The sequence below is a fragment of the Camelus dromedarius genome, chromosome 24 (genome assembly GCF_036321535.1).
Source record: "Camelus dromedarius isolate mCamDro1 chromosome 24, mCamDro1.pat, whole genome shotgun sequence".
NCBI classification, from domain to species: domain Eukaryota; kingdom Metazoa; phylum Chordata; class Mammalia; order Artiodactyla; family Camelidae; genus Camelus; species Camelus dromedarius.
The window spans coordinates 9,230,329-9,251,070 of NC_087459.1; the positions used below are offsets into that span (position 1 = coordinate 9,230,329).

The following is a 20,742-nucleotide window of genomic DNA, read 5'->3' on the forward strand; positions in this document are numbered from 1 at the left end:
AGAGTGATGCAGCCACAAACCAAGGAATGCCAGCAAGCTGGAAAAGGCAGGAATAGGCCTCCCATAGAGCCTCTGGAGGGTGGGAGGCTCTGCGACACCTTAATTTAGGACTTTTGGCCTCTAGACTGTGAGAGGCAAACTCCTGTTGTTTTAAACCACCCAGTTTGTGGCAATTTGTTACGGCAGCCACAGGAAACCCATACACATAGGTAAGCCATGTTCATCGTAGGAAACATGAGAAAATACAGATAAGTGAAAAGAAAGGAAAAACCGCACGTAGGCAGTCCCACCCCCAGAGACAACCATAGTTAACATTTCGGTCTATCTCAGAAGTCATATTTCTAAAATGCAACCTCCTGGAATGCTTGACACTGTCCCAAATGTCTTCAGGATAAAATCTGAAACTGCTTAATAGGGCCTCTCAGAACCGCACCTTTTTCAAGCCTCTTTTCCTTCCAGTCTAAGAAGCCACGGGCACACTGGCCTCTGCTTGCTCCCCAGGTGGACAGGCCTTGCCTGCGCTTTCAACCTCTGGTTCCCCGGCCGACCTGCAGCGCCCACCCCCCCCGCCCCGTGGAAGCACTCCTCCTGTTGGAATTTAGGCCGCTGGACGGTGGGGCCCGACAAGCGGTGACCCCTGCAGCGGGAGTGGGCGAAGCGGCTCCCACTTCCACTTCTTGATTTCTGGACCTGGTTATCCTGGAGCTGCCATTCCACCAAGACAATGCAGACCACAAACAAACAAATATATAAGCAATTACCAAGCATGGGAACGGCTAGGCTAAGGAGGACATAAATGGGGCACGAGTGGCGGGGGGGTAGGTGTGGAGGTCTGGAAAAGGATCTCACCTTCGCCTCCAGAGGGAGACCAGATCCCTGCAGAAGAGCAGCTCCTGGGGCCACTTGTGAAGGTTTCCAACATCACTTTTTTATCTAGAGACCTCAGTCCCAGTCCAGCCCCTCCCATAGGCCTGCAAGACGGTCCTGGCTAGGCCTGGTAGCTTCCAGGCCCTGTGTGGGCTCCATGGCCTGGCTCAGCACAGGTGGGGCTGGGTACACACCAAGCAGAGTGCTTGCCTGAGCAGCCTCTTGGCAGCACTTGGCACCCAAAGAAACCTTAGAGCCCCTGGAAGGTGCCCCTGTTCTTGTGCCCAGGACAGGAAGAAGTCAACCCCCAGCGAGGACCCGGATAAGGGAAAGCCTTCCCTGGGCAACAAGGCTGGTCCTGAGCCTGAGCCCTCATGGGCACCGCCTCCTTCCTGTACCCGGCAGCCCTTGTGCAGGGTGCCCTGGCCCAGGTCAGCGTTGGACTGCCCACTCCTTCCTTCTCAGGCTGGATGCTCTCTGTAATTTGGGAGTTTCTGGAGCTTTTAAAGCACCAACTTTATTTGCTTGGGACTGTTTCTTTAGTCTCTTTCGAGAGGTTAGCAGTGGAGGCTTTATGAAAATGCAGATGAATTATAACTGCCAGGCCTGGCAACTTTTTATTTTAAAAAATACTGAGAAAAAAAAAAACACTGAAAAGTAAAAGATCAACTAACCAAAATCTCATTACTTAAAAATGATAAAATATAAATATATTTTGTAAAATATAAAGTGGTGCTTCCACAACTGGTGCCCCCCACTGCAGCGCCCTCAGAGACTTTGGAGGGAGCTGCTTGCTGGAGGGGCCACAGAGCACTGCATGGGCGGAAGCTCAGACAGAGACATTCGTGCATGCGTAGTGTTGGCAAAACTTCATAATACAAGAAGAATGGGAAAAAAATGCCCATCTATCGGATATTAAAGTAGCTGTGAAATAACCTCGCCTTAAAAGAGAAACTCTTTATTCTCCTGGTTCTCAAGGGACACAAGTCAGGCAGGCTGCAGTCTCCTCAAAGGTAGGTAGGTAGATGCAGAGACAGTGGGATGGTGGGTGGTGGATGACAAATGATTAAGGCATTTTGTATTTTGTATGTGTCAGGGACCCTGGCCCCTCCTGGGCCTCCCCCTGCAGGACCTGTCCCCAGAAGGCCTCAGGCTCCCTCCTGGTAGCCCTCCCCTCCCAGGCCCAAGTGTCACCTCCTCCAGGAAGTCTGCCAGGACTGAAGCCTCCTCCTGTCTGAACTCCCAGGGTAAGTGTCTTCTGCCAAAAATGCTGGCCCTCCGGGGATTATGAGGAGTATGGCCTGGAGCTGCAGACTGAGCAGAGGGGGTAGGGGTGATCAGATTTAGAGGCTGGACTTGAAGCTGTGTTTACACAAGGAGCTCAGCGTCCTCTTCAAATGGCTCAGAATTCTGGAGTCTTTGGCCCCACTCCCTGCAGCCAGTGGCACTGCCCGCTACATTCCTTCTCTGCCAGCTCCGTGGGAAGCCTGCCCAGGTGCCAGCTCTCTCCCTCTCTCCCTCACCCGCACATGGAGTCCCTAGTTGTCTCACAACTAGGTACATTTTAAATGCTTTTATTTCAGAGCAAGTGAAAGAGAAAAATAGAATGAACCACAGTGACTTCAAAAAATGTCACATGGTTTTCGTGAAACCACTGCTTTTCTAAGAAGCCATCATGAGCACACAAGAGAGAGGAACCAGGAAATATCACTCCAAAGTCCATTTCTGGTCTGGCAGCCCATCTAGAATCTGAGAGCCAGAGAGGAGAGAACTTGGCTTTCTTCAAAAGGTGAAGGCAGGGTGACAGGTAGGGGACCAGGGCGGGGGAGCTGCTCCTCCAAGATGTGCTCCGTTATTGGGGATGGGCAGCAGGGTTAGCCTCCAAGAATGAGTGGGGTCTCTGTAGGGGTGGAGATGGAAGCTGAGGAGAAGTCTTCAGCCAAGGGAAGCCTAGGTAGAATGGAGATGTTTGCATGCAGGAATCAGACCTTCCCTCCAGAAGGGGCAAGAGGACAAAGGGTGAGGGCCAGGGTCAGCTGGGACATCCACACATCCTTAGCCTCTGTATCTTGGAACTGGCTGGAGGGTAGGGGGGAGTTGGGCAGAGAGTCGGGGGGCGGGGAGGGATGGGTCCAAAGCTGCTCCTCTCACTGCTCCCAGCAATCCCTGGGGTGGCCCTCCCCCACCCCACAGTCACCTACCAGAAGACCATCGCCCCTCAGGCCAGCTCCAGGCTTGTCCCACGGCAGGTTCTCAGGACAAGCGTGTCCTGCTGGGAGCAATGAGAGGGGTGAGGGGATGTCGGGAGCCTGAGCAGCCAGATGAAATTGCCTGGGGTACAGGAAAGGGAGGTCAGGGGGCTGCTGGTGGGTGTTCAGAGGAGAGGAGAGGAGCCCAGGGGCCAAGCCTGGGGCTGCAAGGTGGAGGGGACAGCTGGAGGAAGCTGAGGAGGGTGGGCAGGAGGAGAGGGCGGAGGGGAGGGGGCTGGGCTGGTGGCTGCAGGAGCTGCCTCAGAAGGTAGTCTCCTGAGGTGGGTCAGGATTCAGGTAGCCATGAAGGCTGACCCCAGGGGGAGCGGTCACCAACCACAGGCCTGAAGGGGCCCTGCGAGGAGTCCAGCCAGAGGTATAGCTGAAAGGGGTGACAGAAGCAGAGAGCCACCAGCCCAGTGGGGCAAGACAGGACAGGCTGGTCTCCCTCCTTTCAGCTCCAGCCTTCTGCTGCTGCCTCCCTGGTCAGAACCACCAGAGACCCAGGGCCCCTGGCAGAACCAGGGTGTGGGGTGGGTGGAGAGAGTAGCTGCTATGATGGCCCCTGTTGTGTGGTACCTGTGTGTCAGAGGACCGTGCCTCCAGCAGGCCTGAGGAGCCCAGGAGGCAATGGGCCCCCAGCCCAGAGTCCTGAGACCTCAATAGAGCCCTGAGGCCTCCACAGAGCCCCATGGAGAAGGTGCCCAGGGCAGCCCCATAGACTCCAGGCCAAGCACACTTGTGTCTCTTGTCCAGGTGACCCTCTTCAGACAGAGTCCCTATGAGGTTGGGACCCAGCCTCGGCCTTTGGGGAGGGGATACCAAGAGTCTTGGGGAAATCAAAGTGTGCGGGAAGGAAGATGACCTGGGGTGTTCTCCCCACAGGGGTGAGCTCCAATACCTTGAGAAGATGGTGGCAAGAGAGGTACCCATGAGAGCCATCACCCTGGTAAGAGATGAGAGTCCCCACTCCTTACCGTCAGCCAGGCCTGACCAGGCCCAGCCACCAGCTACCATGACAGGAGCAGGACCCTGGTTGCTTCCAGGACAAACAAAGGCCCCAGGGACCTGTGTTGGTTGGGGAGGGAGGAAGGTGGGGCACTGGTACCCCCGGACTGAGACCCCAGGACACCTAGGAGCTTCAGCGGACCTAAGGGAGAGGGAGTCCTCAGCCTGCATCCCCTGCTGGGGGTCCAGGCCTGGCTGGAGCCTTGCCTGAGGAGTCAGAGGGACCTCATTCCCCCAGACCCTGCAGCCCACACCTGGCTTATCCAGAAGTACTCCCACCAGCCAGTCCTGCCTGAGATGCTGCCACACGTCCACTTCTGTCCTCCCACCAGCCCAGGGGGTGGATGGTGTCATCTTCATGGTCTGTGGGAGGCAGGGCTCAGAGGCGCCAAGTCACTGCCCTGAGGCCACCAGATTGTCACCACAGAGGGCAGAGCAAGGCTGCCATCTGACTTGGAGCTCATCCATTCTGCTGAGCTTTGTGGAACGGGAGCATCTTTAGCGTCCCTGTCTTTTCTCTGGTTCCTGCCCCCCACCTGTCAACCTGCGACCCTGAGCCCTAAAATCCCCTAACTGTGTCTATCCTGGAGGGTCACCCTGGGGTCACTCAGGTCACCCCACCCCATTTTTCTCCCATGTAGACAGCGGCTCATGTGTCTCTGAGTTTACTGGCCACAGGATCTGCAGTGTGGCCCACTGCATTAGTGGTGCTTGCCGGGATCGCCTTCTACTTCTGGACAAAGGTCAGAGCAAGCCTGGGGTTGCATCGAGGGAGGTCCTGGGTTGGCTGGGGGTGGGGTAGCAGGACCTCCAGCATCACCTTCCCCTGGTGACCGCTTTTCCAGCCTTCACTGTCTCCGTCATTTTCAGTTCCTAAGACCGTCCACACAAAAGAGAAATTTTATGAAGTAAGTATGAAGTAAGAGCACAGTCTTTCCATCCCATTGGCCCCAATTACAATCCTCATTTCTAGTAGATTGGACCTTCTTCCTCTGGATGTTTTGGTGCAAAGACAATCCAGAGTAGATGCGTTTGTCCCCTGGGGCTGCGGTAATAAATTACCATGAACTATGTGTCTTAAAACAACAGAATTTTATTCTCTCTCAGTTCTGGGGTTCAGAAGTCCAAAATCTATAATTGTCACTGCCTCTCAAGGTTCTAGGGGAGGATCCTTCCTGCCTCTTCCAGCTTCTGGTGTCTCCACTGTCCCTTGGCTTGTGGATACATCGCTCCAATCTCTGCCTCCATCATCACATGCCTTCTTCCCTGCGTCTCTGTATCTGCGTCCCCATCTCCCTTTCTTTTCTCTTTTAAAGACACTGGTCATTGGATTTAGAGCCCACCTGAAATCTATGATGATTTTGTCTTTTGAGATCCTTAACTAATTACATCTGCAAAGATCCTAGTTCCAAATAAATGCACATTCACAGCTATTGGGGATTAAGACTTGAATGTATCTTTTGGGGGACACAATCATACATTTTTTTACACACAAGGGAGATCATACTACAAATGTGTTAATTTCCGTGATGAAGTGGGAAACACACATTTCTCTAATATATGTTACCATCTTACTTAACTCAAGTAATTAATCATAGAAATGAACATTGATACAATCACATTATCTAAACCCTTAAACTCCCAAACTTGGTCAAATTTCACTGGATTTTCCACTGATGTCTTTCTCTGTTCCAGGATATAATCCAGGATCCCAAATGCATTTATGTCAGGCATCCTTAGCCCCCTCCAATCAGTGATAGCCAGCTAGAATATTTGTAAGACATTAGTAATTTGAAATGTATGTGTGATCCAAATTTTCATCAGTCCTATTTTATTTTAAAAATATGAACAGGGTGGGGGAGGGTATAGCTCAGTGTTAGTGTGTGTGCTTAGCATGTAGGAGGTCCTGGGTTCAATCCCCAGTATCTCCATCAATCAATCAATCAATCAATCAACCTAATTACTTCCCCCGAAACAAAAACAAGCAAACAAAAATGAACCAGGGTATTGAATGTGTGTTCTCATCTGCCAGCTTCCACATAACAATAGCTTGGTTTAAATTTCAAGCTACTAAAAAGGAGAGAGGGAGGGAGAGAGTTTAGAGCCATATTTATCCCAGAATTGAAACAGAAACTGAATACTTTAGAAATGAGAACCATCTCGTGTGGATATGTGCACCTGGCTTAAGGCACATTTGTAATCTGATCCCGATGGCATACCTGCCAGAGTACACATCCCTTCTTCACCCATGTAAAGGCCACGACTTTTCAACAATTACACCATCTGATTGAAAAATGTACATTTGGTGGAGCCAGGATCCACTAACCGCAACAAGATCAGGATCAGCGATATTCACAAGTATTGCTGAAACAATTAATGATTTTAATGTGAAAGAGGCTAGAAAAATATGCAGAAAGTACATGTCTAGAATCAAGGAACAAAAATATTTTAGTTTCACTTTTTGGTATTTAAAATGAAATTATATAAAATAAAGGAAACTAGATATTCAAACCATTTTTGAGGGAGGAATTTTAATATATCTGCCACTTGTTGTCCCTTCTTTTTTCATTGAGATTTAATTCAGACGCCATAAAATCCATCATTTTAAAGCGTACAACTTCGTGGCTTTTCGTATATTTGCAACATTCTGCAACCATCACTATTATCCAATCATAGAACATTTCCCTTATGCCAAAACAAACCCAGGACCCATTAGCAGTCACTCCCCATTTCTCCTCCCCGAATCTCCGGCCCCCAGCAATCACTAATCTACTGTCTCTTTGGATTTACCTATTCTGGGCATTTCACATAAGTAAAATCATGCAATATTTGTCCTTTTGTGTCTGGCTTCTTTTACCCAGCAGAATCTCCCAGGTTCATCCCTGTTGTAACGGGTATCTGTACTTTGTCCCCTATTTTGGCTGAATAATATTGTATTGTCGGGATAGAACACATTTGTTCATCTATTCAACATCCGATGGACATCTGAGTCAGTTCATATTTGCCTCACTGTTGTAAATAATTCAAAAACCCTTGAGGCAAAATCCGAGTCGCATCAGGATAGGCCAAGGAGTGAAATTGCGATGAGACAACTGTGTCACAAGGAAAAACAGGACGTCTTCTGATTATTCAGTAACTGGGGATCGGGTGGAGGCGACGGGTAAGGCCAGACAAACCGAACCCTCCTTCAGCCTTCTGCACACGACCTCTGTTTTTTTCACGGTCTTCATCCACGTTTCCCATCCACGGACACTTGGTGACTGATGTTCCCGGCGGCCGGGAGGGGGCGCGCGCGGACTCCCCAGTTCCCAGGCGGTGAGGGCGCCAGGAGTGCCGTCTGCCTCAGCAGACGCCGGACGCCCACCTGGGTCCTTCAACGTGCCTTCTGCAGGGGTGCGAGGCGGCGGCGATTGGGCCGGCAGGGTTCCTCAGTGATGACCCAGCAGATGACCGGCACCCGAAGGATGCGGGTAAGATCCATACTCCACCCCGAATTCCAAAATAAATCTTAATATTAAGTGCAGGCTCCTGTTCGGTCTCCCTCCCTCCCTCCCTTCTTTCTTTTTCTCTTCCTTCCTTCTCTTCCTTCCTTCCCTTTCTTCCTTCTCTTCCTTCCTTCCCTTTCTTCCTTCCCTCCTTCCTTCCCTTTCTTCCTTCCCTCCCTCCCTTTCTTTCTTTCTTTCTTTCTTTCTTTCTTTCTTTCTTTCTTTCTTTCTTTCTTTCTTTCTTTCTCCAAACACTCACTTTTTACAAAATCAATTTTCTTGACGTACAGTCGGCATAAAGTAAAATTTGCCCTTTGGAAATGTATATTGGCCATATATATAAACATAACCGTCACCCCAGTCAAGGCATGGAACATTTCCACTATCCAAAATATTCCCTCAGGTAGCGCTTACATTTATACAAACTATATAACTTGATCACTTATTATATCTATTTTATTATGTCTCTTCCGTTGCCCCTACAATGTGGGCTCCCAGAGGAAAGGATTTTTATTTTGTTCACTGAGGTTCTCAAGTTCACAGTGCCAGATAAATAGTAGCTATTGGACACATATTTATTGAATAAATAAATTCCAAAACATGAGAGAATCAAGTGGAAAGGGAGCGATTATCAAGCCACTAGAAGAAAGTAAAAACAAATGCTATGAGTTGAATTGTGTACCCCGCAAAAGAGAAGTTGAAGTCCTAACCCCTAGTGCCTGTGAATGTGACCTTATTTAGAAACAGGGTCTTTGCAGATGATCGAGTTAAGACGAAGTCATTAGGGTGGACCCTAATCCAAATAACAGGTGTCCCTATGAAAAGGGGCAATTCGGACACAGAAACGCACACAGGGAGAACACCATGTGAAGATAAGAGCAGAGATCGGGGCGATGCATTCACAAGCCAAGGAGAGAGGCCTGGAATCGATTCTCCCACCCAAACCTCAGAGGGAACCAGCCCTGTCCGCACCTTGATCTCAAACTCTGGCTTCCAGAACTATGAGATAATAAGCTTCTGTTGTTTAAACCACTCAGTTTGTGACATTTTGTTTAGTGTCTCTGACAAACTAATATAGAAACTATCCAATATTTATTCAAGTCAGTAAGGGAAGAACTTGCTTAGGATAATTTATAGAAAGAAAGAAATGCAAATTGGAAAAGACCATTAAATTTAGCTATGTAAACACATACACATATTTCCCCAGTTTCCTCCCGCCCTCAATGCAAATGATAATATTTCCATCACATGTGGAATGCTAGGGTTAATCTCAGTTCAATAAAAACTTTCTTAAATCAGTGAGAAAAAGATGAACAACTCAATAGAAAATGAATAGTGCAGCAGTTCTCAAAGTGTGTTCCAGTGACCCCTAGGGGTTCCCAGAGCCCTTTCAGGAGGTGCATGATTATTTTCATAGTCATGCTAAATCAATGTTTGCCTTTTTCTCTGTGATGGCTTTGCACTGGTGATGCAAAAGCAATGGTGGTTCTTAGTGCGAATCAGGGCAGTGACACCAAACTGATAGGATTTGTTGCCAATGATAAAATTCTAGCCTTCTGGCAAAAAATAAAATTTTGCAAAACTTGTATCTGCCACCTTTAGCTTCACAGCTTCCCAGTATTGCCAGATTTCTGTGTTAAGATTGGTGGCAGCATTAATAAATGTTACATATTTTTCCATATTGTTTAATAAATGTATCAACATTTGCAATATCTGTATAAGTCAATGAACCAACATTTTCTTACTTTTTTTCAGTGAACCAATATTTTCAAAAAGACCAACACATGTTGCCAAATCACATGTGAGTAAAAAGATCCTTTCAAAGTGCAAGATAGATCAGTGGATTTTAATGTAATGGAATACAAAAAGGGTACTGATACCATTTCAGGTCCCATGTTGCAGCTAACCTTCAAAAAAGTACCACGTGTTGAGTGTTGGTGTAGTATCAAAGAAGAATATTCAGTTATCTGAAGAGCTATGAAAATACTCCTTCCTTTTCCAATTATTTATCTGTGTGAGCTAAATTTTCTTCATGTACTTCAGCATATCCCAGCAGAGTGAAAGTAGACACAGATATGAGAATCCAGCTCTCTTTTCTCAAATGTGATATTAAATAGACTTTTTACTCTCTCTCTCTTTCTTTTAATAGAGGTTCTAGGGATTGAACCCAGGATTCATGCATGCTAAGCATGGGCTCTACAATTGAGCTATACCCAGTCAGATTAAATAATTTTTTTAAAAATAGAACACTGCTACTCTTCTCATTCACTTTTTAATTTGAAGATATAGTTATACAGTGAATTTATTATTGCTATTTTGAATGCTTAGATTTCTAATATTGTAAATATTGGTAGATGTAACCCATGTAACAAAAGCTCTTTAAGCTGTTCAATAATTTAAAGAGTGTAATCACTCTTCAAAGATGTTCTGGAGGGTGGGTATAGCTCAGTGGTAGAGTGCATGTTTAGCATGTATGAGGTTTTGGGTTCAATCCCCAGTACCTCCATTAAAAAAAAAAATCAAAGACCCTCCAAAATAAATAAAATAGTTAAATTTTTTAAAAAAGTAATAAAGGGGTTCTGAGACCAAAATGTTTGAAAATAGCTGGACTAAGGAATATGAATGTTAGAACCCAAGACCCACATGACAATACTCCGTGAATTCTCATAATTACTCCATTGGATAGGTGACACTATTATTCCCACTTACCAGATGAAAAAACTGAGGCACAAACAGGGAAAGGAATTGCTTGTCATACAGTTAGCCAATGCCAGAGCTGGGATTTGAATCCAGACATCACACTCCAAGCTTGTGCACGTCCTTGGGGAAAATTTTGGCATCATGTTTAAAGAGCCCTTAAAAATACTTGTCTTACTAGACCCTTTTTTGAAATTTCAGAAAAGGAGATAATCAGAAATGTCAGAAGTTTGGATACAAAGATATTTATAACGTAATAAAATTAGAAACAACCAGCAGTTAGTGGATTATTAATAGATTATGGCAAATAAAGTCATGAAGGCCTTTGAATGACCCTGGAGAATATCCAGGAAATGACTTGGCCGTGAGAAAAGGGCTGGAGGACTGTGCAAGCCGTCGCTGCTGAACCGAGGGTGGGAAGCAGGGATCTGCAAAGCCAGGGCAGGGAGAGACCAGGGAGCCTTTCTGGAGGCGGGTTCGGGTTCTGCTGATATTTGGACTTGAGGAGAAGGAGGGTACAAGGGAATGTGGGAGAACTGGAGGACGCAGAGGATGTAGAAATTGCGGAGAATGTGGGAAATGCCTGAAGCCCAGGGCAGGTGGGCCTCAGAAGACCTGGACCTGCATCTGCCCGGAGCCCCGGAAGTGGGGAGGGGGTTACTTCCAGCAGCAGCTTTAGAGCGAGATAAGGGAGGCGAAGGGGAGGTGTTTTGGCGGAGTAGGGTTTTCTAGAGAGGAGCAGCGTCTTCACTCTGCAAACGTGAGGAAGCGCAGCCAGAAGACTGGGCGCTCCGGCCTGGAGAAAAGGAGAGGACAGAGGGAGGAGCCTGCGGGGCTGGGGAGGGTCGTGGTGAGCGGAGGGTTCCCGGCGCGGTGCAGGCGGGAGAGGCAGGGGTGTCGCCGCGCCTGAGGCTGGCGAGAGGCAAGGTGTGCACCAGTTCCGGTGATGTTGGGCAGCTCCGGCCGCCACCCGTCAAACATCCAGGAAAGCAGCCCGCAGGGCCCGCAGCTCCCTGAGCCGGAGCAATCAGGATACCCTCGTCACAGCACGGTCGGAGGACAGCAAGTGTGCAGTAGCTGTGTGCAGAGAATGGGGGCTGAATCGGTAGGCAACGGCTGGACCAATAGATGAGGGCAGGATCTGTGGGCGTGGAAGGGAGTAATAGCGAGGGAGGGACCACTGGCGAGGGCTGGCCCGAGTATCGGGGAGTGACCAATAGCGAGGATGTTGCGACCTCAAGGATGCTAGGCGGAGCGGAGTCTGTGGCTTTGATGAATATAAAGGAAGTTCTTCCCTCAGCTCGCTCAGAACGACGGAGACGAACAAAGCCTTTAAACAAATGCTCCGGCTTCCTCCGCTGAGAGCCAAGGTCAAACCCTGGGGAAGTTCCGGTGGTCTCAATTAAACCCTCTTGTGCTGGGAGAACGCCGTCCAAAACTCGAGGCGGGTCTGGCTGACACTTAGCCCACCAGGCGCCACCGCCCCAAACCGGCATGGTCCAGCCCACTCGCGAGCCCTGAGCCCGCCCCCGAGCGCCGATTGGTCAGGCCGCCAGTCTGCTCGGTGTGGGGAAGACCCGGAGAAACGGAATTCGCCCAAGGAATGGGCTCCTCAAGCCCTGCTGCGCATGCTCGCGCCGTGACCCCAGCTTGAGGTGACTGCCCAAACCCAGGCGGGGGCCCCAGGCACGGAGGCTGAGGGACCTGCCTCGGCTCGGTCTCCGGAGAGGGAGGGCCCTGCTGCCGTCGCCACCCAGCCGGTGCCCGGTGAGGACGGGCCCTAGCGGATCGGGGAGGGTCTCGGGTCCCAGCCGGCCTCTCCCGGGGGTCCCCAAGGGCTGCTGATGCTAGAGCGGAGGCGCCCCCCGGCTCTGCATCCCGGCGCTCAAGTCGCCTCCCTATCCTTCACCAGCGATTCAGCTCCTTTCTCCTCTCTCCTCCTTACCCCCAACCAACCCGACTCTGGGACTGAGCCCTCATACCCTAAATTAGGGATCCCCACATTGGTTTGCCTTTCCTTGACCGTGGCCGCCTCCCTTAGTACTGCCTCGCCCTTGCACACATCCCCAGTCCTTTCCCATTCTTGTGTCTCTAGAGATCTTCCCAGGAGTGGCAATTGGAGGTCTGAGATATTGGGGCTGGGGACCCACTCCGGAGGCTTGGTCAGGTGGTGGCGGTAATGGTCGGAGAGAAGAGGAGCGGGAAGTGGGGGAGGGCATTTGGGTGCAGCATAGACAGGTCTAATGACAAGTTACAATGAACTTGTAAGGAAAAGTAAAAGTAATTAGGATACCAAGCTATGGTGATTAGGGGAAAAGAGGTGCCATCACATGAAATTCCCACTTAGGGGGGAGCGCTTCCCTGCCCAGTACAAAGTAGCAATTCTTGACCCATTTTGGGTCACTGCTGCTTGGAAAATCTCCCTATAAGGATGTGTACCTGCATACCTAAGTGAGTAGATCTTCCCACCAGCAATCCAATCACAGTCCTCCAAGAACTACATGGGACCGTGATTATAGAAGGGGCAGCTGTCAGTATCACTGGTAACTTTTGAAAATAAGGACTTCACCTTTGCCTGTCTGTTATTAAGAACCTCTGCCAAACTAGCCACTACTCCCATTATACAGGTGAAACCAGCCCAGAGAGGGTGAGGGGTTTGTCCTTATAGCTGAGGATGAAGATGTTGCTGGACATTGATGGTATTTCTCTCCCATGTATATGAAGGAGATTCTCTTGATCCATCCTAAGCTGCCAGGCAATGATCCTGGCTTTCAGAATCTCCCCATCAAGAACTGGACCTCTTACTACTTACCTATTGCTGCCGTAACAAATTACCACAAATTTAGTGGCTTAAAACAACACAGCTTTGTAATAATCTTACAGTTCTGGAGCTCAGAAGTGTGACATGGGCCTCACTAGGTTAAAATCAAGGTGTGTACAGGGCTTTCTGGGGACTCTAGGAGAGACAGTCTGTTTCTATGTGTTTTCTGGAGGCGTCCAGCATTCCTTGCCTCATAGCCTCCTCCTACATGTTCAGTGTCAGCAATTTCGAATCTTTCATCTCTCTGACCCTGCTTCCATCATCACACTACCCTTTTCTCTTCTGCTGCCTGCCTTTTCTGCTTTTTAGGACCCTTGTGATTGTGATTGGGCCCCCTGGATATTCCAAGCTACTCTAATTAGTAATCTTCATGCCATCTGCAACCTTAATTCCCCCTTTGCCATGTAAGGTAACATACAGATTCCAGGGATCAGGACCTGGACATCATTGGGGGGCATTATTCTGCCTCTCAAGGTGTCTAAGAGGCTCCTACCAGTTCTTAACATTGTGTGATTTGGGGTTTATGCTGAACCATCTTACACTCCTGGGTCTCCCTTGTGTAGACTACTATCATGATGGCTGGTTAGGACAGATGGGTGACTAGAGACCCATAGCAACTTCGAACCACCATATTGGGGATTTAGGTGGAGCATGTAAAGTGAGTGAAATAAGGTAGATATTAAGCTTTTTGATCTTTTTAATTCATTTATGCTTCACTTCTGAAAATTCTGTTAATTCAATGAATTTTTATTGAGTAAAAACTTAATTTTCAAAATATGTGTTTTAGGCTTAAAATAGCTGTGTCTCTACTCTTCCATTAACATCTTCAAAATAAATTGCTAGAATGTTAGGGTTGAATCCAGAAAAGAGACTGATCCAGGCTGAAGGACTGTCCACCCCTGCACATGGGGTGACTAAAGAACACTTCAACCATGAACAAGAAATCAGAAACTTCTCAAGCAGAGGGCCCCTGGCAGCATCAGTGTTTCACGAAGTATCAGAATCAAATAGGCTACTGGTTTAAAAACAAATGTAGATTCTCAGGTCCCTCTTCAGTCCCTATGAGTAAGAAGTCTCGGGGTAGAGTGGTCCAGGACTGCATTTTTAACAAGAATTCTGGGTGATTCTTAGGTATAGTGAAGTTGGGAAACCACTGTTTATGGACTTAATTTCCCTTTTCTTAATACGTAAGTTTTCCTGAGATAATTTGCATACCATACAATTCACTCACTCATAATGCACAATTCAATGGCTTTTAGTAAACTCACAAAGTTGAGCAACCATCGCCAGCCACAATCACTCTTAGAACATTTTCATCACCCCAGAAACCCCATATGTATTAGTAGTCACTCCTCACTCTTCTGTTCCCCATCCCTCCCACCTCCAGCCCTAGTCAACCACGAGTCTATTTGGATTTGTCTTCTCTTTAGGTTTTCTGTAGACTCCAGGTCATTTTATGTAAATGAAATATGTAACGTGTGATCTTTCCTGACTGACTACTTTCACTTAGCATAATCTTTCCAAGGTTCATCCATGTTGTAGCATGAATTTTTTAAATTATCAAATAATATTCCATTGTATGGATATGCCACATTGTATGTATTCACTTATCCATTGGTGGATATTTGGGCTTTTTCCACTTTTTGTCATCTATGGATAATGCTGCTATGAACATTCATGTACACGTTTTCATGTGGACATCAGTTTTCATTTCTGCTGGGGATACACCTAGGAATGGAATTGCTGGGTCATAGGGTAATTCTATGTTTAACCCTTTGAGGAATCGCCAGACTGTTCTCCAAAGTGGCTGCGCTATTTGTATCCCCACCAACTATGGATGAGGACTCCAGTTTCTCCTCATCCTCACCAGCACCTATTATTGTCCATTTGTTTGTTTTGATGTAGCTAATTTTGTTTGTTTGTTTGGGAAGGGAGGTAATTAGGTGCATTTATTTATTTTTTAATGGAAGTACTGGAGATTGAACCCAGGACCTTGTGCATGCTAAACAAATGCTCTACTCTTTTTTTTTTTTTTGAAGAGTTTTATCACTAGCTCTTACAATTAAGTCTATGATCCATTTAGAGTTGATTTTTTTTTTTGTATAGTGTGAGGAAGGGGTCCAACCCTGGAGTTTCATCCCCAGACTACAGAATTGTGAGCTGCTGGCCAGGGGTGTGCACCAGAGCCAATCAGAGTGTTGGGGCAGGGGCCTCTGGGCAGGACTTCCCACCATAACCCTTTCCTGCCCAGAGTGGCTCTGCCGCAGGAGGCACTGGTGGTGTCTCTTCTGCTGGACCCCATGTCTCCCCAGGTCCCCAGTACCACCACGTTGCCCTGTAGGGCAAGATGAGCAGGGCTGGGAAGGACCACATGGGAGGAGCAGAGAGTGGCTAGTCAAGGCACTGAACCAGGGACAGGAGGGATAATGAGACACCAATCCTAGCCATGTCTGTGGTCAACTGACTTGTTACCAGGCAGCATTTACCGGGGTGGGGCACACTCCCTGGAGGTGGAGGCCCTACCTTCGTGTCTAGTGGCGAGGGACTGAGAAAAGAAGCTTGCAGTAGACAAGGCACCCCAACCGACCACTGGCCTTGCATCTCAGGCTCCACTCAGGGATGATGAGGTCTTGGAAAACTTTGGGATGCTAGGCATGTACACCTCAAGCCATATACATCTGTTCCAAAGCAACAGAACTGAAAGCCAGTTTGGAGAAACAAGTCCAGGGGGACAAATAAGAGTCCATGGGCCTTGCTGCTGCCTAAATCCTGGACAGGGTGGATGAGATGTCTGCTAAGGCAACAGTGTTGTTTCTGGGCTAAACTGTAAACTGAGAAAGATCCTACCATCTGCCCACCATCCAGTCACCCCCAACAGACAAAATAGCCACTACACTGATGCCCCAGGGCCCAGGTCTCCAGGCCAGCCCTGCCCCAGTAATCTATCCTTTCTGCTTCTCCAGACCAGAAGCCAGGGAGCCCTCAGTGACCACGGATTCTCTGGACACCCCCACAGCCCTGTCCCCTCTCAGCTGAGGCAGCGCCAGCACCAGCTTGGACACAAGGTTGCTGCCCTCATGGGGCCCTGTCATCCTGTGATCTCTAGGTGGCCCTGGGCCTCTGGCCTGGGATGGGGGCTGGATGTAGTTGTGAATCCAGAGAGTCCCACCTCCCAGGGCCAGGCTCAGAGTAACTCACAGCTGTCAGTACCTTGGTCACCCCAGCAGCCCCTTGAGAACCCTGTATTTGGCACATTTTACAGATAGGGAAAGAGGTTTGGCTGAGAGAGGTGATGGACCCAAGGCAGCCAAGAGAGCAGAAGTGCTGGCCCAGAGTTCTCGAGCTCCATTCAGTTCCTTCCCCGCCTCTCATCGCTGGGGGCCCTGACCTCCATCCCGGATATGTTTTCCTGAACGCAGGCCCAAGGGCACCTCCACTGATGGGATTTTCCCTCCTCCCTTAGGACGCAGCCCCTGGACTGCCAGATTCCTTGCAGAGGAGGTGGAGGAGAAATCCATCAGCTGGGGCCTAAGCGTGGCCTGAGGGCCAGGCCATCAGTCCCGGGATGCCCCTGCCTGAGCCCAGCGAGCAGGAGGGTGAGAGCGTGAAGGCTGGCCAGGAGCCCTCCCCTGAGTCCCCTGAGCCAGGTACAGATGTCGTCCCCGCAGCCCCCAGGAAGCCCAGGAAGTTCTCCAAACTGGTCCTGCTGACGGCCTCCAAAGACAGTGCCAAAGTGGCCGGGGCCAAGCGCAAAGGAGTGCACTGCATCATGTCCCTGGGGGTGCCTGGCCCAGCCACCCTCGCCAAAGCCCTCCTTAAGATCCATCCTGAAGCTCAGCGGGCCATTGAGGCAGCGCCCCAGGAGCCTGAGCAGAAACGCAGCAAGCTGGACGCAGGTGAGGCCCCGGTCCCAGCTGGCAAGACGTGAGCGAGACCCACCTGGGGCTGGAAGTCCCCTGACACCTGGGCAGCCAGGGGGGACAGACAGGCTAGGTTGGCCCTGAAGAGTACACGTGTGCTGGGAACGTTGCTGCATGCATCTGTCTATATTACGTGTCAGTGTGAATCTGTGTGTCTGTTGGCTTTCATGCATGTGTATGTTTGTCTAAGGTTCTGTCTGTCCATATTTGACAAGAAGTCCTTGTACGTCTGTGTTCCTGGGCCTGTTTCTGTCCATGTCTGCTCTTATGTGTTTATGTGTCTTTTTCATGAGCTGGGGGTGTCCGCAGTCACAAGCCTAGAGTTCTCAGGGGACCCAAGGGACCCCTCAGGCTCCATCACCCACTAGATGGAGCTGCACTCAGGGAGTCAGGGACCCCGGAGGCTGGAGGCCCCTCTGCCGCATGCCGGGCTCACCCGTGAGCCCTTCTTCTGGCCAGTCTCGCTCCAAGTGCCTCCTCATGGCTGTCTGCCCCTGCCCAGAGGAGAGAGGGTTCTGTCCTCATGATCTTTGGGGAAGCAGGGCTCAGAAGGGCCAAGTCACCACACTGAGGTCACCAGCAAGGTCACTGCAATGGTGGGGAGTGGTATCTGGTTCAGAGCCTATTCCTCCTGCTGAGCTGGGTGGGATGGGCCATCTCCAGGGTCCCTTCTACCCCAGGGCCTGAGACCTCTGCCCGCTTCTCAGATCTGCCCAGGCTCTGGGGCCATGTGGGCCCCACCTCGTCTGGCACCTTTGTAAGAATTAGGACAAAGCCACCCTTCCTCGGATGAAGAGAGGGAGAGCAGGACGGGGCGACGTCTCAGCCCCATGGGCTTCCCTGAGCAGGCGCTCTTGGGCAGTGAACAACCTTTCAAACTGCCACTCTGTCTTTACCTCCATGCCTTCCAGTGTTCCCCGCCTCCTGCCCCACCCTGGGCCAGGCTGAGGGGGTGGCAGCAGTTTCCTGGAAACAGCCTGTGTCCCTGGGCCAGTGGCCTTTGGGAGCATGTTTCTGGGGTCAGCAATTACTTTTCTAAGTCAGCCAACGGCTTCCCACCCCTCCTCTGGCAGGCAGGACCCCAGGTTTGACGCCCCGCCCCTCCCTTTTCCCCTGACCACAGCCTGACCCTCCCCCTTCTCTTCCAGGCATTGAAGAAGATGGAAGGTTGGCAGGGCAGCCTGCCCCCAGGCCCTCGGGGGGCGGGGAGGAGTCCCCCGCGGGACCCATCGTGCCCAGCGAGGCCCCGTAGCCCTGACAACCGGGGGTGCGTCCTTGCTGGGTCAGTGAACTTAGCTGCAACTTCTTCACGTTCCAGTGGGCTTCTGCTTGGGGCCTAGCCGCTGATTTTCACTTTAAACATTGTAATTTTTCTCAGATCATGCATTATTTACTTTTGTAAACAGAAAAAAAAATTAAAAAGAGAATAAAAGAAGCTGTACATTAGATCCCATCATGGATGGGTTTTTTAAAGTCCATGATTCTGCATGCTTTGTGTCCCCAGCTTCAACCCCACCAGCCCTCACCTGGCCATTCCCAGGGCTTCCTGGCCTGAGACATCTCTCAGACCCAGGAGGGCTCTCCAAGGGCCTCCATCCCACACGGCCTCACACCCCTCGGACCCCTCAGCCTGGAAAACCGGCCACTGATTCAGAAACTAGGTGGGGTCTCTGAGGTCTCCACATTCTGCTGCTTTTGGTCTCTAGCCCCTGGGAAGCCAATCTCACCCATCCCTGGAGAGCCCTCTAGGGCCAGTCCCCAAGAGGCGTCAGCCTGCTGCTTTCTGCTGGACCCTCAGAAGAGTCATCTCCTCCAGGAAGCCACACAGGCCTGACAGCCCCCTGCACAGGGGCCATGATGTTCATGGCAGCCCAAGGTTCTGCTGAGGAGGAGGTGGGCCTGCAGTCTGAGGGGAGACCCCGACAGTAGTGTATGTTGCCCCTGTCATGTTCCTTCTGGATGGTTTGAGGGCTGAGGGAGATTCCTGGGACCCCAAGCTCCTCCCCACATCCCCTGGGTGCCACTCTGCTGGAGGAAGAGATGAAGAAACACAGCTCCCCTACTTCAACCAGAAGTTGGGATCCCCTCCTAAAGGCTTCAGCCTCATGTTGCTTCAGCCCATGTGGTCTTCATTCTTTGAAAACTCTCATCGGGCAAAAGGAAATGGATTACTTTAGAAATGTAAAGTTTAGAGACTTAGGTTTTTAAACAACATTTTCCAAATTTACTCAGCATCTGTTGACTCCTTAAGGAAAGTTCCAGGGCACATTTTCCTTGCCCAGCTCTCCAGTTTGCTGTGTTACATTCACAGCATGGTTGTCTGTCACATTTAGATTCTGTAACCAGAACTTGAAAAGTTCTTTTGTCTTCATTCTCTATTTAGATGCCCGTTCCCCACCATGGTTCTCCTTGCCCGAGGTTCTGAGTCATCCTCTTGGTGGGTGGGTTTTGTCAGATGGCAAGAGCCCATGAGGGCTTGCTCAGTGTTGGACGTGTGAGGGTGGAGTGCTCCCCACCCCCTGCAGGAGTGGAGGGGCTGGCCAGGCTGGATTCCTGCCCTCAGCTCGGCCTCCAGGCAGTCCTTGCCTGAGCAGGTCAGAGAGGATTGACTTCCGCCTGCCTGCTGGGCAGGGTCACCAGCGGGCATCCACTCCCCTGTGCTTTAGTGTGGCACCATCAACCCTCCTGCTGTTACCAGGGAAACTTTGGCTGGGGTCCTCACCCTTCAGCTGGGGTCCCCAGTGAGAGGGCTGATTGACTCAGTGCCCCCCTCCCCCGGAGGCTGCATAGGGGTACAGCAAGGGTCCACCTCCCTCTGGGGGCCTAAGTTGCCGGTAGTGCCAGTCACCTGCCTAGAAGGTGACCAGTACTGCGGGGCAGGAAGCCACTGCCAAGCCAAGCCAGAAACCACATTCTGGGTCCGGAGGTGTTAAGATTTTTTTTTTTTTAATGGAGGTACTGGGGATTGAACCCAGGACCTCGTGCATGCTAAGCACATGCTCTACTACTGAGCTATACCCACCCCCACTAAGAGTTTCTTATTTTAAAAATTTTGAGACATCTCAAACTCACATAAAAGTTGAAAGAGCAGGCAGGGAGCACCATGTAGCTCTGACCTAGATTCACCCCCCCCCACCTTGCCCCTTCACTTCTTAAGGACCTTAATGTCTGCCCACAGCAGGATACACAGGATCTAGTGGTAAACAGATCACAGCCCCAGCCTCCCAGGGCTAGACAGGAAATACTGGACTTCCTGACTATGAGTCCATGAAAACTGGGGCTAAGGGCTGCCCAGGAGAAGGCCAGGTGCAGCTCAGAATGACAGAGGCCTGAGGAAGACCCAAGGAGGGACCTGAAGACCTGAAGAGTGAGGAGGGTGGGCATGGACAGAGCGAGTCTGGGGCCTGAAGGGAAGAAGGCCAAGAGGCAGGTATGGTGGACAGAGGCCAGCATCCCAGGGCCTGGAGGCCTGGAGGCCACAGTGGGATTCCAGGTTCATCATGGGCAGTGGGAGGCCAGGAAGGAGTTACACAGAAGAGGAACATAGTCAGCATCCTTTTACAAAACTCCCCTGGCACCATGAGGAGAATAGAGTGGAGGGGGTCCCAAGTGGGAGCTGAGAGGCTGGTGAGGAGGCCACCACAGCTGCAAGTGAGAGAGAGGGAAGGGGAGATGAGAGATGCTGGAAGGAGGCT

At 50.3% G+C, this 20,742-nt stretch overlaps 1 protein-coding gene and 1 long non-coding RNA gene across 3 annotated transcripts; both read left to right on the forward strand.

Moving 5' to 3' along the window:
* Positions 1-2,564: 2,564 nt before the first annotated feature.
* On the forward strand, positions 2,565-4,863 carry LOC135319188 (uncharacterized). The gene is made up of 3 exons (XR_010377649.1): positions 2,565-2,674; positions 4,002-4,065; positions 4,766-4,863. It is a non-coding gene; the product is annotated as an uncharacterized LOC135319188 (long non-coding RNA).
* A 6,784-nt stretch (positions 4,864-11,647) lies between these two features.
* On the forward strand, positions 11,648-18,525 carry FLYWCH2 (FLYWCH family member 2). 2 transcript variants are annotated; one of them, XM_010992575.3, is made up of 3 exons: positions 11,648-12,073; positions 16,591-17,023; positions 18,196-18,525. In XM_010992575.3, the coding sequence occupies exons 2-3, from the start codon at positions 16,693-16,695 to the stop codon at positions 18,297-18,299; spliced, it is 435 nt and encodes a 144-aa protein (XP_010990877.1). In that variant the 5' UTR covers positions 11,648-12,073; positions 16,591-16,692; the 3' UTR covers positions 18,300-18,525. The 2 variants fall into 2 exon arrangements, with proteins under 2 accessions (XP_010990877.1, XP_010990878.1); XM_010992576.3 differs by lacking the exon at positions 11,648-12,073 and adding an exon at positions 15,383-16,192.
* The last annotated feature ends 2,217 nt before the right edge of the window (positions 18,526-20,742 follow it).

Coding starts and splice junctions, on each gene's coding strand:
- FLYWCH2 (XM_010992575.3), top strand. CDS start 16,693: ATGCCCCTGCCTGAGCCCAGCGAGCAGGAGGGTGAGAGCGTGAAGGCT. Junction 17,024..18,195: donor ACGCAGCAAGCTGGACGCAG/GTGAGGCCCCGG, acceptor CTTCTCTTCCAG/GCATTGAAGAAGATGGAAGG.